Source organism: Trachypithecus francoisi, unplaced genomic scaffold (assembly GCF_009764315.1).
Source record: "Trachypithecus francoisi isolate TF-2019V2 unplaced genomic scaffold, Tfra_2.0 Lachesis_group6, whole genome shotgun sequence".
Taxonomy (NCBI): Eukaryota; Metazoa; Chordata; class Mammalia; order Primates; family Cercopithecidae; genus Trachypithecus; species Trachypithecus francoisi.
The window spans coordinates 65,596,346-65,621,750 of record NW_022681471.1 but is presented as its reverse complement, the minus strand read 5'-3'; the positions used below and the strand labels follow the sequence as shown (position 1 = coordinate 65,621,750).

The following is a 25,405-nucleotide window of genomic DNA, read 5'->3' as shown; positions in this document are numbered from 1 at the left end:
TCTATTTCAGATTCTTAGGGATACTAAACTTTTAGTGAGATATTTTACATTCTTTTTTTAATACAAAATATTTGAAATTCCATGTACAAATATATTTCCAGCACATCTCAGCGTGGACTAGTTACATTTCAAGTACTCAATAGCCACAGATAGTTAGTGGCTATTGTATTGGACAGTGCAGATCTAGAGTTACATCAAAATCCTAAAAACAACATTGAGCAAAAAAAAAACAAGTTGCAAAATAATAGTACTGAATGGTACCACTTACATAAACTTATAAAACTGAAAAAATTCTAAATAAGGTTTATGTATATGGAAACATATTTATGTAGGAAACATATTAAAATAACCCATGAGGCTTCAATTCTATCTGTAATATTTTAGTTCTTTAAAATAAATCTAAAGCAAATATGACATTAAGACTTTAAAATATTTCCCAATTAAATAATAATAAAAACAGAATATGGTTGCTTCTGTTTACATTCAATTACTTCTGAAAATATGCTACAGAAATATTTAGTGTGTAAATTTCATATTTTACTTTGTACTACATAGGTCCATAGCATCTTTCTGTTGTTCATGTATTAAGTTTGATGACAGAAGTTCAAGGAAAAGTTCAAAAAATTAAGTAAGTATAAAAACTGATGAATTTTGTCTTGTTTATTCAACAAGCATTTACTATATGATTATTGTGTGTATTCAGGGAGTTCATAATGTGGTTAACAGCTTTTTGTTACAAGCAGTCATATGGAGATGAAAGTATATTTTAGCACTACATAGAACACCACGATCAAAGTAAAAGAGCAAAATATTAAAACATTGAGTTTTGGCCCTGAGAATAATTGTTAAATGGAAAATTTTTGAAGACATTCTTATTTTTATGTATATATTTAAAGGGTATGGCCAGGCACAGTGGCTTATATCTGTAATCCTAGCACTTTGGGAGGCAGAGGCGGGCAGATCGCTTGAGCTCAGGAGTTGAAGACCACCCTGGGCAACAAGGCAAAACCCATCTCTACAAAAACTACAAAAATTAGCCAGGCATGGTAGCATACACCTGTAGTCCCAGCTACTTGGAGGGCTGAGGTGGGATGATCGCTTGAGCCTGGGAGGTCAAGCAGGCAAGTGAACTGTGATCATGCCACTGCACTCCAGCCGGGGCAACAGCGCAAGACCCTGTCTCAATCAATCAATCAATCAATCAAGTGTACAACATGAATGTTTTGATACACACATACACAGTGAAATGTTTACTATGGTCAAGCAAATTAACATATCCCATCTCCACATCTAGTTACCTTTTTCTGTGTGTGCTGAAAACACCTGAAATCTACTCTTTTAACAAGTTTCCAGTATATGATACAGTATTATTAACTATAGTCTTTGTGCTGTACATTAGATCTCTAGACCTAGTCATCCTATATGATTCCAACTTTGTAACCTTTAACCAATACCTCCCCATTTCTCCCACCTTCCCACCCCTGTTTAACTACCTTTCTACTCGCTTATTTTGCAGACTTGGCATTTTTAGATTCCACGTGTAGGCTGAAGTCATGAAGTATTATTTTTCCGTGTCTGCTAACTTCACTTACCATAATGTCCTCCAGGTTCATCTATACTGTCACAAATGGCAAGCATATTAGTTTAGTGTACCATCTTAATATACACAATGACTCACTAGAAGGGATTTTTTTTAGAGACTAGAATAAACACACAAGCAAACCCTCATTATTCATTCTCCTTAGTTTTAGCTAAATACTGTATATATTACTTGTACATAGCTCTAAATATTCTAATAAAGGTTCACAGAACACGAAAGAAAAGTTCAAAATGGGAAGCACTGAAATCACAGAGACTATGAGTTGTCATAATGGGGAACTTCAGATATAACTGTCTTTGAAAACAAGAAAAACAATAGTTAAAAATATGACTTTAAAAAATGAACCTCAACTACACTAATATTTGTAATTTACTTTGAAATAAATAAGAAAATAAAATGAAATGTTACATCAATGGAGAGTTGGACAGATGGATCAATATGTGATAAAACAAGAAGAGTAAAATGTTAAAGGTAGACTCTAGGTGCTAATAATATTGGTGTTCAGTTTAAAATTCTTTAAGCTTTGCTGTAAGTTTTAAATTTTCATAATGTGCTTAAAAAATAAACTTTAATGTGAGGCTAATAGCTTCTAAACTGCAATTATGATGTGTATTGGCACCAGAAGAAAAAAATTCAACTTATCTTTTTGCAAATAGTTCATTTTAGGTAAATACCCCATGGTATAGTTTGTTTAAAAATACTTCAATACAATATGATTATGTCTGGAATTTAGTCTAGAATAATCCACCAAAGGGGAAATGTTAACCAAATTCAGCTAACTGCGTGATGATAATTATTGAAGCTGGGTGACAGGTACTTAGGGGGGGTTCGTTTTATATATGTATATATATATATATATATAGAGAGAGAGAGAGAGAGAGAGAGAGAGAGAGAGAAAGAATATATATAGAGAGAGAGAGAGTTGGGTTTTTTTTTGTTTTTTTGAGATGGAGTCTCACTCTTGTTGCCCAGGCTGGTCTGCAATGGCACAATCTTGGCTCACTGAACCTCCCAGGTTCAAGAGAGTCTCCTAACTCAGCATCCCATGTAGCTGGGATTACAGGTGCCTGACACCATGCCCGGCAAATTTTTGTGTTTTTAGTAGAGACAAGATTTCACCATGTTGGCCAGGCTGGTCTTGAACTCCTGACCTCAGGTGATCTGCCCACCTTGGCCTCCCAAAGTGCTGGGATTACAGGCGTGAGTCACGGGACCCAACCCATTATACTATTTTCTTTTTTTCTTTTTTTTTTTTTTCTTTTTAAAAAAAGATGGAGTCTTGCTCTGTCACCCAGGCTGGAGTGCAGTGGCGCGGTCTCGGTTCACTGCAACCTCCGCCTCACTGGTTCAAGCATTTCTCCTGCCTCAGCCTTCCAAGTAGCTAGGATTACAGGCGCCCACCACCACACCTGGCTAATTTTTGTATTTTTAGTAGAGACGGGGTTTCACCATATTGGCCAGGCTGGTCTCGAACTCCTGACCTCGTGATCAATCCACCTCAGCCTCCCAAAGTGCTGGGATTACAGGCATGAGCCACCACACCCGGCCCCGTTATACTATTTTCTTATTTCTGAATATGTTTGCAATTTTCCAGAATAAAAAAGTCAAATAGCCTGGACGCAGTGGTGCACACCTGTAATCCCAGCACTTTGGGAGGCTGAGGCAAGCAGATCACTTGAGCTTAGGGGTTTAAGACCAGCCTGGGCAACATGGTGAAACTCTATCTCAACAAAAAATACAAAAATGTGCCAGGTATGGTGGCAAAGGCCTGGTGTCCCAGCTGAGGAGGCTAAGGTGGGAGAATCACTTGCGCCCAGGAAGTCTAGGCTGCAGTGAGCCAAGATCATGCCACTGTACTCGAGCCTGGGAGACAGAGTGAGACCCTGTCTCCAAAAAAGAGAGTTAAATATACAGAGAATGTTTTAATACCTAGCTCAGTATACTATAGCCTAGAACAGATAAAATAAGCTATTTCAATTTTTTATATTAAAGGTATAACTAATCCTGGCTCAACTTTAAATCACTATCTTGTAGAAACATACTGATCCTTGTTTTTATGAACAGTTACTTCTAAGTTTGCCAGATACCTCTGCATTCCTTGATCTACTATTGTACTGTGCACTTAGGGTATTAAGAGAAGGGTCATGAACTTAGGGTATTAAGAGAAGTATCATGAGTTCCCTAAGTCCGATCCAAGTTTCTGGACTCTTCTCACTCTGATCAAAGAATTTAAGAGCATGTTACCTGTTCTACAGTCAACTTCTAACTTACTCCACATTTTTCTTTTTTTTTTTTTTTGCAATTTTTTTTGCAAACCTTCTACAAAATGTTTAAGTAGTTTATCTTTTAATAGAAAAAAGAATCGTGGGGCTCTTTTCCTTTCCATACATTTAGAGTGAAAATTTAATCACCTGGCAATGTAATTTAAGAGCATCATCCCACTTGGATGTACTCCACATTTTTCACAACAAAAACCCACAAGTAATGAAGAAATGCCAATCTAAACTCCAATGCATATAGAAGACATATGATGCAAAAATAAAATAAGATGTATTTTTCCTGTAGAAGGAGTAGACAGAAATTACTCAAATTTTACAGAAGACTGGAATTGGTTTACTCCTCACTTTCCTCCCACCACAGACTTCCTCCTAGTACAGTAAGCAGGACTGTTCTTTCTAGTAAAGTTAACCTACTCTGACCTCTAACAAGTATACTACTAAGCTAGTTATTGAACTTAAAACAGTCAAAACTACAGACTACACAAATTCAATGTAGAAACTGTATTTCACAATAAAGAACAGATACAAGTTATTTTGAGATTAGGAAAACAAATTTTTCCAATCAAAACAACTATGTTGGCAGGGCACGGTGGCTCATGCCTGTAATCCTCACAGGCCGAGGCAGGTGGAACACCTGAGGTCAAGAGTTCAAGACCAGCCTGGCCAACATGGTGAAACCCTGCCTCTATATAAATTAGTCAGGCAGGGTGGTAGGCACCTGCAATCCCAGCTACTTGGGAGGCTGAGGCAGGAGAATTGCTTGAACCCAGGAGGTGGAGGTTGCAGTGAGCCGAGATCATGCCATTGCACTCCAGCCTGGGCAATAGAGCAAAAACTCTATCTCAAAAACAAACAAAAACAAAAACAAACAAACAAAAAAAGCTACGTCAATGACTAATTGTATACTCTTAGAAAAACCCCTGCTCGTCTTCACTGGTCTATTTCCTATTCTACTGGAGGCCCAGTCTCTGTGGCCCTGTGACCTACAGGTATTGGGAGATCCTGGCTAAAACGCCAGGACCCCCTGGAAGCCTAGAAATGGTCTTCAGACAATCAGTAATAACAAACTCCTCCAAGCTAAAGAAGGATGTTCGAACCCATCTCAAAGAAGCTAAAAACATTGAAGAAATATTCGACAAATGGCTAACTGTAATAGACCGTGTAGAGAAGAGCTTCAGTGACTTGATGGAGCTAAAAACCATGACACGAGAACTACGTGATGCATATACAAGCTTCAGCAGCAAATCTGATCAAGTGGAAGAAGGGGTATCAGTGATTGAAGATCAAATAAATGAAATGAAGCAAGAAGAGAAGTTTAGAGAAAAAAAACTAAAAAGAAATGAACAAAGTCTCCAAGAAATATGGGACTATGTGAAAAGACCAAATCTACATTTGATTGGTGTACCTGAAAGTGACAGGGAGAAAGGAACCAAGTTGGAAAATACTCTTCAGGATATTATCCAGGAGAACTTCCCCAACCTAGCAAGGCAGGCCAACATTCAAATTCAGGAAATACAGAGAACACCACAAAGACACTCCTCAAGAAGAGCAACTCCAAGACACATAATTGCCAGATTCACCAAAGTTGAAATGAAGGGAAAAATGCTAAGGGCAGCCAGAGAGAAAGATCGGGTTACCCACAAAGGGAAGCCCATCAGACTAACAGCAGATCTCTCGGCAGAAACTTTACAAGCCAGAAGAGAGTGGGGACCAATAGTCAACACTCTTAAAGAAAGGAATTTTAAACCCAGAATTTCATATCCAGCCAAACTAACCTTCATAGGCAAAGGAGAAATAAAATCCTTTACAGACAAACAAATCCTGATCGATTTTGTCACCACCAGGCCTGCCTTACAAGAACTCCTGAAGAAAGCACTAAACATCGAAAGGAACAACCAGTACCAGCCACTGCAAAAACATGCCAAATTGTAAAGACCATCAATGCTAGGAAGAAACTGCATCAACTAACAGGCAAAATAACCAGCTAACATCATAATGACAGGACCAAATTCACACATAATATATTAACCTTAAATGTAAATGGGCTAAATGCCCCAATTAAAAGACACAGACTGGCAAACTGGATAAAGAGTTAAGACCCACCAGTGTGCTGTATTCAGGAGACCCATCTCATGTGTAGAGACACACATAGGCTCAAAATACAGGGATGGAGGAAGATCTCCCAAGCAAATGGAAAACAAAAAAAAAGCAGGGGTTGCAATTCTGGTCTCTGAAAAAACAGACTTTAAACTAATAAAGATCAAAAAAGACAAAGAAGGCCATTACATAATGGTTAAGGGATCAATTCAACAAGCAGAGCTAACTATCCTAAATAGATACACATGCAATACAGGAGCACCCAGATACATAAAGAAAGCCCTTAGAGACCTACAGAGACTTAGACTCCCATACAATAATAATGGGAGATTTTAACACCCCACTGTCAACATCAGATAGATCAATGAGGCAGAAAGTTAACAAGGATATCCAGGAATTGAACTCAGCTCTGCACCAAGTGGACCTAATAGACATCTACAGAACTCTCCACCTCAAATCAACTGAATATACATTCTTCTCAGTACCACATCGCACTTATTCCAAAATTGACCACATAGTTGGAAGTAAAGTACTCCTCAGCAAATGTAAAAGAACAGAAAGTATAATAAACTGTCTCTCAGACCACAGTGCAATCAAACTAGAAATCAGGATTAAGAAACTCATTAAAAACTGCTTAACTACATGGAAACTGAACAACCTGCTCCTGAACGACTACTGGGTACATAATGAAATGAAGGCAGAAATAAAGATGTTCTTTGAAACCAATGAGAACAAAGACACAACATACCAGAATCTCTGGGACACATTTAAAGCAGTATGTAGAGGGAATTTATAGCACTAAATGCCCACAAGAGAAAGCAGGAAAGATCTAAAATTGACACCCTAACATCACAATTAAAAGAGTTAGAGAAGCAAGAGCAAACACATTCAAAAGCTAGCAAAAGGCAAGAAATAACTAAGCTCAGAGCTGATTTTTTTTTAATGGGCTTTTTTTTTTTTTGAGACGGAGTCTCGCTCTGTCACCCAGGCTAGAGTGCAGTGGCGCGATCTCGGCTCACTGCAAGCTCCGCCTCTCGGGTTTACGCCATTCTCCTGCCTCAGCCTCCGGAGTAGCTGGGACTACAGGCGCCCGCCATCTCACCCGGCTAATTTTTTGTATTTTTTAGTAGAGACGGGGTTTCACCGTGTAGGCCAGGATGGTCTCGATCTCCTGACCTCGTGATCCACCCGTCTCGGCCTCCCAAAGTGCTGGGATTACAGGCTTGAGCCACCGCACCCGGCCTAATGGGCTTTATTGATGTTATTGCAGAGAACATGATTTTTTTTTTTTTTTTTTTTTGAGACGGAGTCTTGCTCTGCCACCCAGGCTGGAGTGCAGTGGCCGGATCTCAGCTCACTGCAAGCTCCGCCTCCCGGGTTCCCGCCATTCTCCTGCCTCAGCCTCCCGAGTAGCTGGGACTACAGGCGCCCGCCTCGTCGCCCGGCTAGTTTTTTGTATTTTTAAGTAGAGACAGGGTTTCACCGTATTAGCCAGGATGGTCTCGATCTCCTGACCTCGTGATCCGCCCGTCTCGGCCTCCAAAGTGCTGGGATTACAGGCTTGAGCCACCGCGCCCGGCCTCATGATTTTTTTTTTAATGGCCACAGAGTATTCCATGATGTTTATGTGCCATATTTTGGGGTTTTTTTGTTTTGTTTTTTACTAAATCTTTTATTTTATTTTCAAAAAAAAAACCCTTAGCCTCTGGGCTATACCATAACAATTTTAAATAGCAAGGAAACAGCTCTGAAGCACTGGAACGACAATACAAGTAATCAAGAAGATTCTAAATAATCTATTGTCACAACAATAGAACTGTAGCTAATTTACTTTCTTCAGATTGTGGCATTGATAGAAAAACATAAAAATCACTTCAAGATACAACAGGTGTCCTTTATTGTATTTTCTCGAACAAGAGTTTTAACATACCTTAGAGAAAAATATTCTACTTTCTTATAGAAGTGTTATAAAATACACAGAAAACAACCTAATGGACTACTTAAAAACACAGTACTGCACCAAGAACCTTGAACTGGGCATCAGATAACCTTGGTTCTAGTCCTAATTACTAATTAGATCTATGCTGTTAAGAAAACTGCAACCTCCGGAGAGCTCAATTTTCTCATTTGTAAAATGAGAGAATTTTACTAGATGAATTAAAATGCTTTCCATCTATAAAATTTGCTTCTGGAAAAGACCATCTATCCAACATAATAGTTTTTTTTTTTTTTTAAGATGGAGTCTCGGTCTGTCACCCAGGCTAGAGTGCAATGGCACAATCTCGGCTCACTGCAACCTCCGCCTCCCGGGTTCAAGCAATTCTGCCACCTCAGCCTCCCAAGTAGCTGGAATTACAGGCACCTGCCATCATGCTCGGCAAATTTTTGTATTTTTGTAGAGAGAGGGTTTCACCACATTGGCCAGGCTAGTCTTGAACTCCTGACCTCAGGTAATCCGCCCACCTCAGCCTCCCAAAGTGCTGGGATTACAGGCATGAGCCCCAGTGCCCAGTCCCAACATAATAGATTTAAGAGTAGCTGCAGATCCACTCCTAGAAATAATAACCTTTTCCTCTGCAATATAATGATGCCCACATCCCTCAGCGTTTTATTCACACTATCTTCGGACCAAAGGAGAAGTCGGGATCACTTAAAGATTCCCAACCCCAAACTGTATTTCTGAAATGTTATTGCCTTCCTCTTCTTATCCAGGTTACCTGATACGATTGTTATATAACTCATCAGGTCATTGAGATAAAATTTTAGAGCTAAAAGCAGTTTAAAATGAGAGACTGAACTAAAAAGTATCACTACAGATTAAAAGCAAAAACTGAGGCTCAGGGTCACAGTTATCATGAGACCCAGAACTAAAAGTTACAGAAAGCATGATCCAGTGCTTTTTCAACACTCCATTCTATTAATAACACTATGTTCCATAACTTGAAAATATTGTGATTTATTTCATGTTACCCGAGGTTTCAAAGTTAATTTATTTCATCAACTAAGTGAAAATCAAGTTATTATCGCTTAATGGAAGATATGTCATAACAAATCTACTTTACCTATCACACCACTGTTAATTTATCATCCTGTTTATAGCAGAAAACTCAACAGTCCTCACAGACATCTGGTCCCAGGGTAAGGAAGACTTCTCCTTAACATATGTTTCCTACGTTTCGAAAAGCATATAAAACAATAACAAAGATTATATCATTACACAAATGAATGCTGCTTTTAACAGTAATTTTTACTGAAAAACTTATGAATAAAAGGAGATGTTTTAACTGTCCAGCTGACTTTTTTAGTATATAAATTATCCTTTTATTTTCTATGTATTTATTCAACTGATTTTTTAAAATTGGATCACAACGAAGCCATGCTACTCAAAACTAAGGAAATGTGAACCACACCCATGTTTCCTTAGAAGAAGACATTAAATACACATACAGAAAAAATTCTGCTCGTAGGCAATTTTCTTACAAAATAGAGATAGAACACATAAGTGATATTACTAAACGCATCTATGGAAATACTCCCAGCTACTTCTTAGAGGGCAAAATACTATGAATACCATTATCATAACATTAAAAACCATGAAAGTCTCACTTCTGAAATCAATGTCAACGGTGTCCCTTTCAGAAATTCTGCTTTAAAGTAACAAAGTTTGGAACCTTCTTTCAAATTTAACTTATCTATGTTGTATCTATGTATCTAATTTTTTTTGCATGGTAAACAAAAACACATTAAAGGCTCAGAGCTTGTAGCTTACCAACTTTTTCTTTCCCTACAAACCAGCATCACAATCCAAAATTTTTACCCCAAAGGAAGAGAGGGGAACAACGGACAAAAATGGAAAAACTAAGCAAGGCACTGTGGTGTGCACCTGCAGTCCCAGCTACTTAAGATGCTAAGGTCAGGAGTACAAGGCTGTAGTGTACTATGTTCACACCTGTGAATAGCCACTGCACCCTAGCCTGGACAACATACTGAGACCCCATTTCAAATAAATACTTTTTTTTAGATTTTCTAAATGGGAAAGGCAGCAAATTGTGTCACACACAAAGACTGTTTTTCCCACAAACTGTTCTTTTTTTTTTTTGAGACAGAGTCTCACTCTGTAGCCCAGCTTAGGCTGGAGTGCAGTGGTGCGATCTCAGCTCACTGCAACCTCCACCTCCCGGGTCCTGGTCCAAGCAATTCTCCTGCCTCAGTCTCCCGAGTAACTGGGATTACAGGTGCATGCCACCATGCCCAACTAATATTTATATTTTTAGTAGAGACGGGGTTGCACCATGTTGGTGAGGCTGGCCTTGAAATCCTGACCTCATGATCCATCCGCCTCAGCGTCCCAAAGTGCTGGGATGACAGGCGTGAGCCACTGTGCCCGGCCCAAAAACTGTTCTTAAATGGATTGCAACAAACGGAAACAATCTGGGAGTTGTAGGCTTTAATACAATTTCCACAGACCTGTCCATATGTGGATTTTTATTCTCTGTACTATATTATTTGACCCTCTCATTTGTTTCATTACATCAATTTATTTTCAAATATGAGAACTGCTATTGTTTTACACCATCCAATTCTCCATGATAATGTAACCGTTAAAAATATTTTTCAGGGCCAGGCCTGGTGGCTCACACCTGTAATCCCAACACTTTGGGAGGCTGAGGTGATCAGTGCTCTTGAGCTCAGGGGTTCAGCCCCCAGCCTGAGTAACATGGTGAAACTCCACCTCTACCAAAAAATACAAAAAGTAGCCGGGTGTGGTGGAACACACTACTTAGGAGGCTGAGGTGGGAGGATCACTTGAGCCCAGGAGGTTGAGGCTGCAGTGAGCTAAGATTGTGCCAATGCACTCTAGCCTAGGCAACAGAGTAAGACTGTTTCAAAATAAAAATGGGAAATGATAAACTTTTTTTTTTTTTTTTTTACATAGAGTCTCACTCTGTCACCCAGGCTGGAGTGCAGTGGCACAATCTCGGCTTGCTGCAACCTCCACCTTCAGAGTTCAAGTGATTCTCCTGTCTCAGCCTCCTGAGCAGCTGGGATTACAGACACATGCCACCATGCCTGGCTAATTTATGTATTTTTTAGAGATGGGGCTTCACCATGTTGGCCAGGCTGGTCTCGAACTCCTGATATCAAGTAATCTGCCCGCCTCAGCCTCCCAAAGTGCTGGCATTATAGGTGTGAGCCACCACGTCCGGCCGGAAATGATAAACTTCACATAGAAAAATCTACTGGAAACCACCCAAGTGATTAAAATTACCATCATCAGTACTGGGACCAACCAATGTCATGCATCTCCTGTTACAGAGGCACTGAAAACAACATATCATCACTTCTGTGTTACTTCTGCCAAAAATGCATACCCTTTATCTAATCATAAGGAAGCGTCACACAAACCCAAATAGAGATACATTCTAAAAATAATTGTTCTATACTCTTCAAAAATGTCAAGATCAGGACAGAAAAAGAGAGGCCACAGAACTGCTCCAAATTAAAAGGACATTATTAGCATAATGGAAATTCGAGTACAGATTTTTGCCCACTTCACTCCTGCTTTGAATACCAAGAATCTTCATAAATCTCCATCCCTTCCTATTTCCTACTTTACAGGCTAGAATTATCTTCTTGAGTTTAATATTCACCATTCACCATTTTTATCATTTCACTGTATCACCGTTCTTTAAAAGCTGATCATATAACTCTACAGACTTTAAAAGTATTTGTTGATTTTCTATAATGAAAGGGGGGAAATGAAACATTTTAGCATAGCATAAAAAGCCTTTCTCAGCCAGGCGCGGCAGTTCATGCGTGTAAACCCAGCACTTTGGGAGGCTGAGGCAGGCGGATCACGAGGTCAGGAGTTCTGAGACTAGCCTGGCCAACATGGTGAAACCCCGTCTCTACTAAAAATACAAAATTAGCTGGAAGTGGTGGCATGCGCCTATAATGCCAGCTACTCAGGAGGCTGAGGCAAAAGAATCACTTAAACCCAGAAGGCGGAGGTTGCAGTGAGCTGAGAGTGAGGCACTGCACGTCAGCCTGGGTGACAGGGCGAGACTCCATCTCAAAAAAAAAAAAAAGTCTTTCTCAAACCTGACCCCAACTAGCATCCTTCTTTCCAATTCTACCTCCCATATTCTCTCCAATCATACTTAATACCTCATTTTTCTCAAAGCACCAAGGGCTCTTCTACCATATCTCTAGACGTACCCTGTTCCACCACCTAGAATATTTCCCCCTCCTCACCACATTTCCTCCTACCATCCCCAATGACCCAAGTCAAAACTGCTGTCTCTCTTGGGAAAATACTTGCCATCAACTCCCTAAGGTAATTTTTTGCTATTTTTCCACATCTCTTGGTTTATAACTCTGTAACTGTACTTAACCATATAGTCTATTTCAACCATTTACTCCTCCACTTAGCTCAGTATTCATTATCTACAAATACTATTATCCAGAATACTGGTTCTCAAATCCATACCCCCCACAGGGAACATCTGGCAATTTCTGGAAATATATTTGTTTGTCACAATTCAGGGTAGGGGTGTTACTGGCATCTAGTGGGTAGAGGTCAGGGGTAAAATGCATTCACAGGACAGCCTCTAACAAAAAATTTTCTGGACAAAATGTCTACAGTGCCAAGGTTGAGATAATCTATTCTAAAATAATACTTAGCTCATGCTAAGTCTTAAAGGTGTTTATCAGCTGGGCACAGTGGCTCATGCCTGTAATCCCAGCCCTGTGGGAGGCCGAGGCAGGCAGATCATGAGGTCAGGAGATTGAGACCATTCTGGCTAACACGGTGAAAACCCGTCTCAACTGAAAATACAAAAAATTAGCCGGGCGTGGTGGCGGGCATCTGTAGTCCCGGCTACTCGGGAGGCTGAGGCAGGAAAATGGCGTGAACCCAGGAGGCAGAGCTTGCAGTGAGCCGAGATCGCGCCACTGCACTCCAGCCTGGGCGACAGTGTGAGACTCTGTCTCAAAAAAAAAAAAAAAAAATGGTATTGTATCAATGCTAATTCTCTTTTATTTTAAGAGATGGGAGTCTCACTCTGTCATTCACACTAGACTGCAGTGGCATGATCATAGTCCACAGCAGCCTGAAACTTCTGGGCTCAAGTGATCCTCCTGCCTCTAGCTTCCTGAATAGCTGGGACTCCACGCATGCTCCACATCAGGCTAATTTAGTGGGGGTTTTTTTTTGTTTTGGTTCTTTTTTTTTGTAGAGACAGGGTCTCACTATGTTGGAAAGACTGGTCTTGAACTCCTGGCCTCAAACAATCCTCCTGCCTCAGCCTCCCAAAGTGCTGGGATAACAGGTGTGGGAGGCCGCACCCAGCCTTAATGCTCATTTCTAATTTTGCTGACTATACTGGGATCATTTAAGAGAATATTCCTAGTTTCGAGAAATACATATTAAAGTATTTAGGAGTAAAGGAACATCATGTCTGCAATTTACTCTGAAACAATTCAGAAAAATAATAATAGAGGATGATAAAGTAAACATGGTAAAATATTACCACTTGCTGCAGCTGGATGAAGCACATCTGAGAATCTCTGTGCTATTTTTACACATTTTCTACAAGTCTGAAATTATATTTTTTAACCTTTTATACAGTAAAAAAACGAAGGGATGATAACTCTTTATCTCCCTAAAGATAGATCGGATTCATCTCCTGAGGTTACAGTTACAAAAAAACAATCATGTGGCCAGGTGTGGTGGCTCATGCCTGTAATCCCAGCACTTTGGGAGGCCAAAGAGGGCAGATAGCTTGAGTACAGGAGTTCGATACCAGTCTGAGCAACATGGTAAAAACTCATCTCCACAAAAAATACGAAAATTAACTGGGCATGGTGGCATGCGCCTGTAGTCCCACATATTCGGAAGGCTAAGGTGGGAGTATCACCTGCACCCAGGGAGGTGGAGGCTGCAGTGAGCCATGACCGCACCAATGCACTCCAGCCTGAGTGACAGAGTAACAGCCTGTCTCAGAAAAAAATAAACATTAAAAACAACAATTCTTTTTTTTTTTTTTGAAATGGAGTCTCGTTCTGTCACCCAGGCCAGAGTGCAGTGGTGAGATCTCGGCTCACTCCAACCTCTGCCTCCCAGGTTCAAGCAATTCTGCCTCAGCCTCCTGAGTAGTTGGGATTACAGGCATGCGCCACCACACCCGGCTAATTTTTGTATTTTTAGTAGAGACGAGGTTTCACCATGTTGGCCAGGCTGGTCTTGAACTCCTGACCTCAGGTGATCCACCTGCCTCGGCCTCCCAAAGTGCTGGGATTACAGGCGTGAGCCACCACGCCAAGTCAAAAACAATAATTCAATAAAATATTATACCCTATCAATGAGACACTGCTGAGAAAGCTGTTTTAAGTGAAATGTCTTTGACTTGTGGATGAATCTTAAAATATCTTTTTAGTAACAGCAAAACTTTTTGTGGGGCAAAGGCTGGGTTATTAGCCAAAATGTATATTAATAGATTTTTTAAAATACAATGTAAGCTTCATGGAGACAGGTCCCTTATCTGTCTTGTTCATCAATGGACTTATTACAGTTCCTGACTTATGGTAATAGTAATCAGTAATAACTAACATTTGAGTAATAATAAAGACATAAGTGCTTTATGCCCATTTAACCCACTCAATATTCACATCACCCCAGAAATGTTTGGTGAATGAATTAGTACTTTTTGCAGGATGATAATTACAGTCAGTTCCTCAATAATGTAATATATGGGTTCCTAAAAACCACCAAACTATGTAAAATTGTACAATTAACACCACAGAACTTATAGGAAAAATGAGGTTAGAAGCACAATACTCAAAAACTTCATCAGTGACACTTTTTTTAAAACAAAGAAACCAAACAAAAATGGTAGCACAGTTAGACACATGTTAAGTAATTAATAAATGCTCAAATATAACAACAAATATGGCACTTTACTTTGAAAAAGACCTGAAGTTTGCTTGTGAAGTGGGCATCAAAAGGGTTGCAGTTCATGAATTATTGTGAAGTGGTAGAAGGAAGGTTATCTGAAATCGGATTGAAAATTGTAACAACAGATGTAGATGGTTGCGGTTTATAACCCAACTGGTAAAATGAGATAGCTGGTAGATGTCTGAGGTGTGTGCGTCTATATGCATGTATTTTTATGCAGCTCTTTTTAGAGGGGAGTAGTATCCTGCATTCATCGAGCAAAATAATCAGCAAACTCTTTCAATACAGGGTCAGATAGTAAACATTTTAGGCTTCGTGGGCTATTAGGTCTCTGCTGCAGCTATTCAACTCTGCAACTACAGTGCAAAAACAGCCACAGACAATGTAAATAAATGGACACAGGTGTATTCCAATAGAACTTTATTTACATGGCTCATACTTATAATCCCTGCACTTTGGGAGGCAAAGGCAGGCGGATAACCTGAGGTCAGGAGTTCAAGACCAGCCAGGGCAACATAGTAAAACCCTGCCTTTACTAAAAAAAAACAAAATACAAAAATGAGCCAGGCATGGTGGCAAATGCCTGAAATTCCAGCTACTCGCGAGGCTGAGGCACGAGAATCGCTTGAACCCGAGAGGTGGAGGTTGCAGTGTGGTCATCACGCCACCGCACTCCAGCCTGGGCGACAGAGCAAGACTCCGTCTCGACAAAACAAAACAAAACAAAGATCAAAAACAAAAAAAAGAACTTTATTTACAAAAAACAGTCCACTAGTTGGTAGGCCACAGTGTGCTGATCCCTGATCTTGCAGATAAAATCCCCCATAAGCAAATGCAAATTTTGTCATATGCTTCTAATTGCTCCCTGAAATATCAACGCTGTTAGAAAAAAATCCACATTTTCAAAACAAGCATTATAGCAAAACTAAATCTGGAATGCTATCAAATAAACCAAAAAATAACTAATAAAATTCAAATAAGCAAAATAACACATCCAGTATTACTCAGAAATAATTTATTTTAGATTTTATAAGTCAAATGTTACCCACCCAAAAGTTAACTGAGCACTTCAAATGAGCAAAATGAAGACAACTAAGGATGCATTTTGATCACAGTCATTCAAAATCTGTGCATTCTACACAATCTTATTTAAAAGTAGGTAATACTGGCCAGGTGCAGTGGCTCATGCCTGTAATCCCAGCACTTTGGGATGCTGAGGTGGGCGGATCACGAGGTCTAGGAGTTCGAGACTAGCCTGGCCAGTATGGTGACACCCCGTCTCTACTAAAAATACAAAAACTAGCCAGGCACGGTGGCTCACACCTGTAGTCCCAGCTACTCGGGAGGCTGAGGCAGAAGAATCGCTTGAACCCAGGAGGCAGAGGTTGCAGTGAGCCAAGATGGTGCCACTGTACTCCAGCCCGGGTGACAGAGCGAGACTCTGTCTCAAAAAAAAAAAAAAAAAAAAAAAAAAAGTAGGTAATACTTTTGACAATTCTGAACTAAAAGTATCAGGCCCATTCACAAAGGCACATGTACCTTTTACAAGATCATCAAGCCACAAAAGCTACCATACAAAATGCACAATAGTAGCTGGGCATAGTGGCACATGCCTGTGGTCCCAGCTACTCAGGAGGCTCAGGTGGGAGGATCACTTGAGCCAGGAGTTCGAGGATGCAGTGAGCTATGAGCTACAATCACCCCACTGCACTCCAGGCTGCGCGACAGAGGAAATCCCTCTCTCTTAAAAAAAAAAGCACAATAAGCAAGGCACGGTGGCTCACGCCTGTAATCCCAGCACTTTGGGAGGCTGAGGCGGACAGATCATGAGGTCAGGAGATCAAAACCATCCTGGCCAACACAGTGAAACCCCATCTCAACTAAAAATACAAAAATTAGCTAGGCGTGGTGGCACATGCCTGTAGTCCAAGCTACTCGGGAAGCTGAGGCAGGAGAATCGCTTGAATCGGGGAAGTGGAGGTTGTGGTGAGCCGAGATCGCGCCACTGCACTCCAGCCTAGGCGACAGAGTGAGACTACGTCTCAAAAAAAAAAAAAACCATAATGGCTAGACAGTATTTGCCCAGAAATTAAGTTTAAAATTCTATGTTGACCTTCTTCCAAATAGAAAATGCTAATATTCACAACATTCCTTTGCTGAAGCTGCTACTCCTCACATCTGGAATTCTCCCCATCTCCTTTGTCAAAACTGTACCTATACTCCAAGGACTAGATTCAAATACTATCTCTGTTTTTTTTTTTTTTTTTTGAGACAGAGTCTCACTCTGTTGCCCAGACTAGAGTGCAGTGGCTCATTGCAAGCTCCGCCTCCTGGGTTCATGAAGTTCTCCTGCCTCAACCTCCCGAGCAGCTGTGACTACGGGGGCCGCCACCACACCGGCTATTTTTTTTTTTTTTTTTTTTTTGTATTTTTAGTAGAGACGGGGTTTCACCATGTTAGCCAGGATGATCTCAATCTCCTGACCTTGTGATCCACCCGCCTCGGCCTCCCAAAGTGCTGGGATTACAGGTGTGAGCCACCGCACCCAGCAGTTAATTTTTAAGAGTGTAAAGAGGTGCTGCGACTAAATGGTTTGAGAACTGCTTGTATAAAGGAATGAACACTGAACTGTGAGCCAAGCCTTGGTTTTTTAGTTATAGCTCTGTTGCTTAACTGACTGTATGACTGTGGACAAATCGTTTATCCATTCCAGACTTCTGCTTTGTCATTTGCAGAATGAACAAGACTAGATGGTCTGTAGCATTAATATTTTGGGGGACAAGGTCTCACTGTCACCCAAGCTGTAGTGCAGTGATGCTGAACACGGCTCACTGTAGCCCTGACCTCCTGGCTTAAGCAATCCTCCTGCTTCAGCCTCCATGTAGCTGGGACCACAGATGTGTCACCATGCCTGCTAATTTTTTTTATTTTTTTGTAGAGACAGTGGTCTCACTTTGTTGCCCAGTCTGGTCTTGAACTCCTGGACTTAAGCGATCCTCCTGCCTTGGCCTCCCAAAGTGCTGGGATTATAGGTGTAAACCACCGTACCCTGCTTAAAGTTATTTTTTAAAATATTCTGCTTATAGCCGGGCACAGTGGCTCACGCCTGTAATCCCAACACTTTGGGAGGACGAGGCAGGTGGATCACGAGGTCAGGAGTTCAAGAGCAGTCTGGCCAAGAAGGTGAAACCCCATCTCTACTAAAAACACACACACACACACACACACAAATTAGCCGGGTGTGGTGGCCAGCACCTGTAATCCCAGCTACTAGGGAGGCTGAGCCAGAGAACTGCTTGAACCCGGGAGGCAGAGGTTGCAGTGAGCTGAGATCACGCCACTGCAGCCTGGGCGACAGGGTGAGAGTCCGTCTCAAAATAAAAAAAAACAACAAACAAACAAACAAACAATTCTGCTTATGTGAATATTTATCATTTTCTTATCTGCTTTTTGTGGGTTAGGGAGAAGGGTAGTGGTGAGATACAGTTTCTTTATTCAATGTATTTATATATTTTTGCCTTAAAACTTACATGGTTAGGTTACAGGTGCTTTGTTGCTGATACTTTCAGAGTATCATGTATACCTGGTTGTACAAACATTTATTGGAAAGGAAAAAACATTTTTGTTGAAAGTTTGGTAATTATTGTGGCTTAGGATATGTTCTATTTTGAAAGACTGCTATATCCAGTATATTTCTGCCCTTTTATGACTAAAGATGTATGTCTAAAAAGTGCTATGTTAGTTCTAGCTGGTTGTTCTTTTTGCCTGGGAAAAGTCTTTGAATTTTGCACTGCAGCTGCTATTTTCAGATCCTGTCTCTGAAACCGTCTCTCAGTTTTGGTTTGAAGTAGCCATTTCCAGTATCTGTAGTCCAGCACTCTTGTTAACTGTCCCATACAATATTTGTTAAGAAATTATTGTTCTGAGGCCGGGCGCGGTGGCTCAAGCCTGTAATCCCAGCACTTTGGGAGGCCGAGGCGGGCGGATCACGAGGTCAGGAGATCGAGACCATCCTGGCTAACATGGTGAAACCTCGTCTCTACTAAAAAATACAAAAAACTAGCCGGGCACGTTGGCGGGCACCTGTAGTCCCAGCTACTTGGGAGGCTGAGGCAGGAGAATGGCGTGAACCGGGAGGCGGAGCTTGCAGTGAGCTGAGATCCGGCCACTGCACTCCAGCCTGGGTGACAGAGCGAGACTCCGTCTCAAAAAAAAAAAAAAAAAAAGAAATTATTGTTTTGGCAGTAGTATTCACATGTATATATCCTGCACTCCATATTTTGGGGGAATGCTTTATTAGTTGATCAAATACTTAAGTATCAATTGGGGGCCAGGCATGGCACTGTGCTAGGGATATGCCAAAGGTAATAAAATTCCTGTCACCTTAAGGCATTCTTAGTCAAGTGAGGGAGACTGCTAAGTAAATGACCAATTAGAAAGCAGTGCTAATATGGAAATATATTGATTGCACTAGGGATCAGAAATGAAAGAAAGCCTAATTTGGGGGATGTTTAGGAAGGTTTTGCAAAGGAGATGTTATCTGTATTGAGTCTTGAATGAGTTAGCAGTTAAAGGTTGGCTGTGGGAGGTTAGTCCAGACAGATCTATTAGTATGGTTAAAGATTAGTCTCATTTTCCATATATCAGAGGAAATAAGATGTGTACACAATTAGTTTTGGCACAAGATATAAAGTGATAAATGCTGCATGACATAAAAAGTAAGTTGCTGTGTGAGTTCAAAGTAGAAAGACATTTCTGGTGGGGACCAAGGAAAGCTTTATAGAGAAATAGCATTTGAGCAGGGCGCTGTGGCTCACACCTGTAATCTCAGCACTTTGGGAGGCCGAGGTGGGCGGATCACAAAGATCACGAGGTCAGGAGATCGAGATCATCCTGGTTAACACGGTGAAACTCCATCTCTACTAAAAAATACAAAAAATTAGCCGGGCGTGGTGGCGGGCACCTGTAGTCCCAGTTACTTGGGAGGCTGAGGCAGGAGAATGGCATGAACCTGGGAGGCAGAGCTTGCAGTGAGCCGAGATCATGCCACTGCACTTCAGCCTGGGCGACACAGCAAAACTCCGTCTCAAAAAAAAAAGAACCATTGTTACAAACATGTTACCTCCTTCAGAATACCTTTAGACTTTACCAATATCCATTATTGATAAATATTGATATTTACTCCCATTTACTCCCATTTGAGCTTACTCCCATTTTACAGATAGAAGTTAAACATCTTGCATGTCAGCTTCCAAGCAGACCATAAGCATTAGGATAAAATTAGAGACAGACTGCTTAGACACTCCTTTCACTGCTCTGTTATATTCAACATTTCTAAAGGAAGATCTATGCATCAATTTTCACTGGCTTCAACTATTTCAATAGTTTATGATATCCAAGAAAACATTCATTATCTGGGGGAAAGCACTTCACGTAAATTCAAAAATTGCGCGTATCCTATCACTCAACCCATAAGTTTATTCAGACCCCAAAAGTGAAAAAGACACATACAGTTATTTATGAAACAATTATTTCACACACCTACATCAATACTTAAAAGAAATATTATTTTAAGTACTACAATATGTAACTGAAAGCTCATGGTCAACTACGCCAAGGGTTGCCAATAAAAAAACCAAGCCTGATAAAAATTAAGGTCACAAATGTCTTTCTTTCCACCCTAACCCATTACATAACCAAGCAATTGATATTTAAATGCTTTTTTAAAACCCTTCATAAAATTTGCATCTCCTCCCCCTCCAAGGGCCTGGTTTCATGCTTTTCACATAGTGGAAATGCAAGTATTTCACAGATAACATTTTTCAACAATTAGGTTACAATGTAACTGCTCGTTAACTACCACCTTAACAGATATTTTCTAAGACATTCAAAATCTCTCAATTTAGATAACTTCTGCCTTTTTATATTTAAGACCAATAACAAGTTAATATAGCTGTCAGCTTTTCAAGTAATCAATTGCCATAAGGATTAGAATGACAAATTTCACCAAATCTCCTAATACTGAAATCTTTATATGCAAATAAATTAAGGCCAAGCGCAGTGGTTCACGCCTGTAATCCCAGCACCTTGGGAGGCGGAGGCGGGCCGATCACCTGAGGTCAGGAGTTTGAGACCAGCCCGGCCAACACGGCGAAACGCCGTCTCTACTAAAAATACAAAAATTGGCCAGGTGTGGTGTGGTGGCATGTGCCTGTAATCCATCCCAGCTACTTGGGAGGCTGAGGCAGGAGAATCACTTGAACCCAGGAGGTAGAGGTTGCAGTGAGCCAAGATGGTGCCACTGCACTCCAGCCTAGGCAACAGAGTGAGACTCCATCTCAAAAAAAAAAAAAAAAGAAAGAAAGAAAATAAAGTTCATCAGTCATGAGGCCTCCACTCCAGGCCCTAGCTCCGGGATGACAATTCTAAACACATCCTAGGCCAGAAGGGAATCTGCTGCCTTGAAGGGAAGGCCTAGCAGCATATATCACTTGATAACTGAAGAGCCCTTGGGCCCTGAATAACCAGCAGAGAGCTGGGCGCGGTGGCTCACACCTGTAATCCCAGCACTTTGGAAGGCCAAGACAGGTGGATCACTTGAGTCCAGGAGTTCAAGACCAGTCTGGCCAACATGGTGAAACACCCTCTCTACTAAAAATACAAAAATTGGCCAGGCGTGGTGGCATACACCTGTTAATCCCAGTTACTTGGGAGGCTGAGGCATGAGAATCACTTGAACCTGGGAGGCAGAGGCTGCAGTAAATCAAGATCATGCCACTTCACTGCAGCCTAGGCAACAAAGTGAGACTCTGTCTCAAAAAAATAAATTAAAAAATAATCGGCGGCCGGGCGCGGTGGCTCAAGCCTGTAATCCCAGCACTTTGGGAGGCCGAGACGGGCGGATCACGAGGTCAGGAGATCGAGACCATCCTGGCTAACATGGTGAAACCCCGTCTCTACTAAAAATACAAAAAACTAGCCGGGCGACGTGGCGGGCGCCTGTAGTCCCAGCTACTCGGGAGGCTGAGGCAGGAGAATGGCGTGAACCCAGGAGGCGGAGCTTGCAGTGAGCCGAGATCCGGCCACTGCACTCCAGCCTGGGCGGCAGAGCGAGACTCCGTCTCAAAAAAAAAAATAATCAGCAGTGATACCCAGGTACCCAAGTACTAATGGGCTTGGTGATTATAAAAGACCTTATCTTTTATAATGCCAGAATCAAGCCAATCTTATCTCAAACAATACAAACAACCAAAAAAATCCTTTAAAAACAACAAAACCTTTAAAGACTGAGCCACTGATTAGTCAGTGTATGTTTTAGACAGGTCATTGGTTTATTTTCCTTCCTCTTGTCTTTTGGCCATTTTTCCACCACAGAATCCTAGAATATTACTTTTTTTATAAACACAAGTAAAAATTAGAACTAGTCTTTGTTCCTGCTTTTTAAGTGCTTGACAAAAGATTGATAAAGAGAAAATCTGGAACTACTGTGTAAAATAATATTAACAATAATGCTCATATTATTTCTGCCTCACATTAGAAAAGACTCGAGGGATTTGGTACTGTGGGTTCAACTCAAGCATTACCTGTCAGATTCTCCTTTAACCATGATTATGGTTTACGAGATTGATGACACTTTAGCCTGAGACAGTTCTGAACACCTACTTGGAGCTCTTTCACAGTAAATCATCAGGGAATGTCATACTTTTTAATTAATTCCCTACATTCACATATGCAGTTCTTTACTAGAGGTTTTTCATGTAGCTTAAGACTCTCCTAGCATTAAATGTTTCAGTTATCTCACTAGGTAGTATATCTGGGCATAAAAGATGTAACATTATAAACAGTTACAAAATCACAGACCTGCAACAAATGAGAGTAGGTAATATGAACTTGTTTCATTGTAACACTTGGGCTAAATTTAAATGGTTATAATCAGGTTAGACCTGGCAGCTGAAGGGGGCATTAATGCCTTGTGGTTAAGAACATAAGCTGTGAAGTCAAGATGGGGTTCAATTCCAGCTCCACCAATTACAAGCTGTATAACTTCGGTCAAGTTCTTGATCTCTCTCTGTCTCAGTTTCCTCGTCATCGGTAAAATGGGCAAAACCAAGTACTTACACCATAGGTTTGAGAACTAATCAAGATTATAAAGAACGACAATAAGCACTCAACTTAGTTATGATTATTACTCTTACCATCAAGATCTACAAAAATTCAAGACTAGTAAGAAAAACTGACCCTCGTGTAAAATTACTCTATTCAGAAATTCTATATATGTAATTTTTGTTCATTGTAAAGAAACTGAGAAGATCCGACTTCAAACTATAGTTTCAAATGTAGACTTTGTGAAACTTAGTAAAATACAGAGGTCATAATTTAACTGTAAGGTACACCATCCATGCATATGAACATGAGTGTCTGGTAATTATAGGCCAACAAGTTATACTGGGTACCACTTACATGCCTAATACCCCACGCATAAAGATTTGTTGTAATTGAGCCAACTGATAAATTCAGAAACCAAGGCCACAATCGTGTATACAACTAGAGATCTATAATCTAAGAACTGAAGCATAACTTTCCCCAAGGTAAAGAAAATATAATCTATCTACTGCTTGTTCATGCAGAAAAAGAGACATATGTATCACAGGCTCATTACCCAATTCTACATTCTAAAGTGCTCTAAAAACATATGCCAATCTAAGAGTTACTCAAAGGCACATTTCGCCAACTTGAAATGCAATTCTGACCCATGCTCCTTGTAATTTTATTTTGCCACTGGACGCCAAGGATACATCTCCGAGTAAAAAAAAAATTACTTAATTCACATCGTGGGATGAAAATTTAAATGTCAAACTGAAACGCCAGCCAGCCACCTGGGCAAAAGTGTATACATTTCATATTGACTACCCAAATTTTGAGACCCGTCAAGAGGCAAATCAGAAGCACACAGAAAAACAGCTTCAACCTAATAAACGTGCTTGATTGGTTAAGAGGAGGCCTGCCAGGCAGTTTCCCTTGCAATAAATCTTACTTCGCATCAGCCCACGTTAACCTGCCCTTCATCCTTCATGGAATAAATAAGTAAATAAAGATAGGGCCTAATTACTCCTTGAAATCTGCCCAGAAAGAGGGGAAACATTTGAGGTCCCATTAAGGTTGGACTTCACAAAAAGTAGTATACTAGGGTCCTCTGGAAGCAAAACCCTGTGTGAAGTCTCCCCTCGCCTAGAAATAAACCCAAGGATAATACCCTTCAGGATACGGAGTAGAAAAGATACCTAAATACCTGGAACGGCACCACATCCCAATCAAAAAAAGGTTTGTCTCCTGGGGCTGCAGAAAAAAAATCCCGCAGGGCCGGGTGCTTCCCGTCTCCAGCAACCTAAACGCCTCTAAGTCGTCCTGGGATCTCACATCCTCGCGCCCGCCCACCCCTCCCCCTCTTCTCACCCTCCCCCCGCTTCTTCCCCACGCAGTTTCTAGGCCCAAAGATTAGGAAAAATGACCGGGATACCAAAGACCGCCTCCGACTTCGAGGTCTCAATTCCACAGGCATCAAAGAATAAACAGAGGAGCCCTACCAAGCGTCACCGTTTAGAGGAGATTGCAAGAAGCGCCCCATACCCTAGGCCGCGCCCCCCCCACCTTCCCCCACCCCCATCCCCACCCCCACCCCCTTCGGAGCCTTGCGCCGATACCCCAAACCCTTCTCACCTAAAGATAAAACGATGCCTCTCTCGGCTAAGCAACACACAGGCCTAACCCACCAAGCGAACGCCTTCCCAAACACCCGACTCAGGCGGTGCCTGGGCCCAGACCGCTGGGGCCCATGAGACGGGATTGCGTTTTACCTCATGGGCTCAGCGGTCATGTTTTCGCTTGAACGCCTTGTCGGCTTCTGCGATTGCTGGGCGCCGATCTGCGCTCCCCCGCGCCCGGTTACGATAGAAATGCACTGGAGTCTTAGTCGTCACTGTAGCTGCTGCTGGAACCTCCCCACAGCTCAAAGGCCGCTACCACTGCCACCGCCGCAGGAGCCACGGAAACAAAGCGACACCGCTGCCGCCGCCATTTTGTTGGGCCGAGGCTCAGGCAGGAGAATTGGCGCGTCCTCCCTCTTTCTCTTTTCGTCATCCATTGGCTACCTCCTCCAAAGCACAGAGTTTTATTGGCTACGGAAATTCACCTTCTTTGGGGGCCTGTTGCTAAGGCGGTCGACGTCATTTGATCCCCTCCACCTTTTCGCAGGGGGTCCAATTTAGTCCCAATTGACCTGAAAGTGCTAGTGACATATTTTGACTTTATTTTGAAAATGCTCTCTTGGTCCAATCTCTTTTTTCTTAGACGTATTAACGAAGCATAACAGCAACTTACATTTATTGAGAGTTTACTATGCTTGGCACTACACTAATCCTTTATCCGGGTTATCTCATTTAATCTTTACACTCTGAGGTAGACAAACCTACATTT

The 25,405-nt window shown here is 41.3% G+C and overlaps 1 protein-coding gene across 1 annotated transcript in view; it reads right to left on the bottom strand.

The window, feature by feature from the left end:
• Positions 1 to 25,074, bottom strand: part of ATRX (ATRX chromatin remodeler) — a 331,194-nt gene extending 306,120 nt beyond the window's left edge. Inside the window, 1 exon segment of the mRNA XM_033201745.1 lies at positions 24,787 to 25,074. Coding sequence (XP_033057636.1) covers positions 24,787 to 24,806 — 20 coding nt within the window. The 5' untranslated portion in view covers positions 24,807 to 25,074.
• Positions 25,075 to 25,405: the final 331 nt, after the last annotated feature.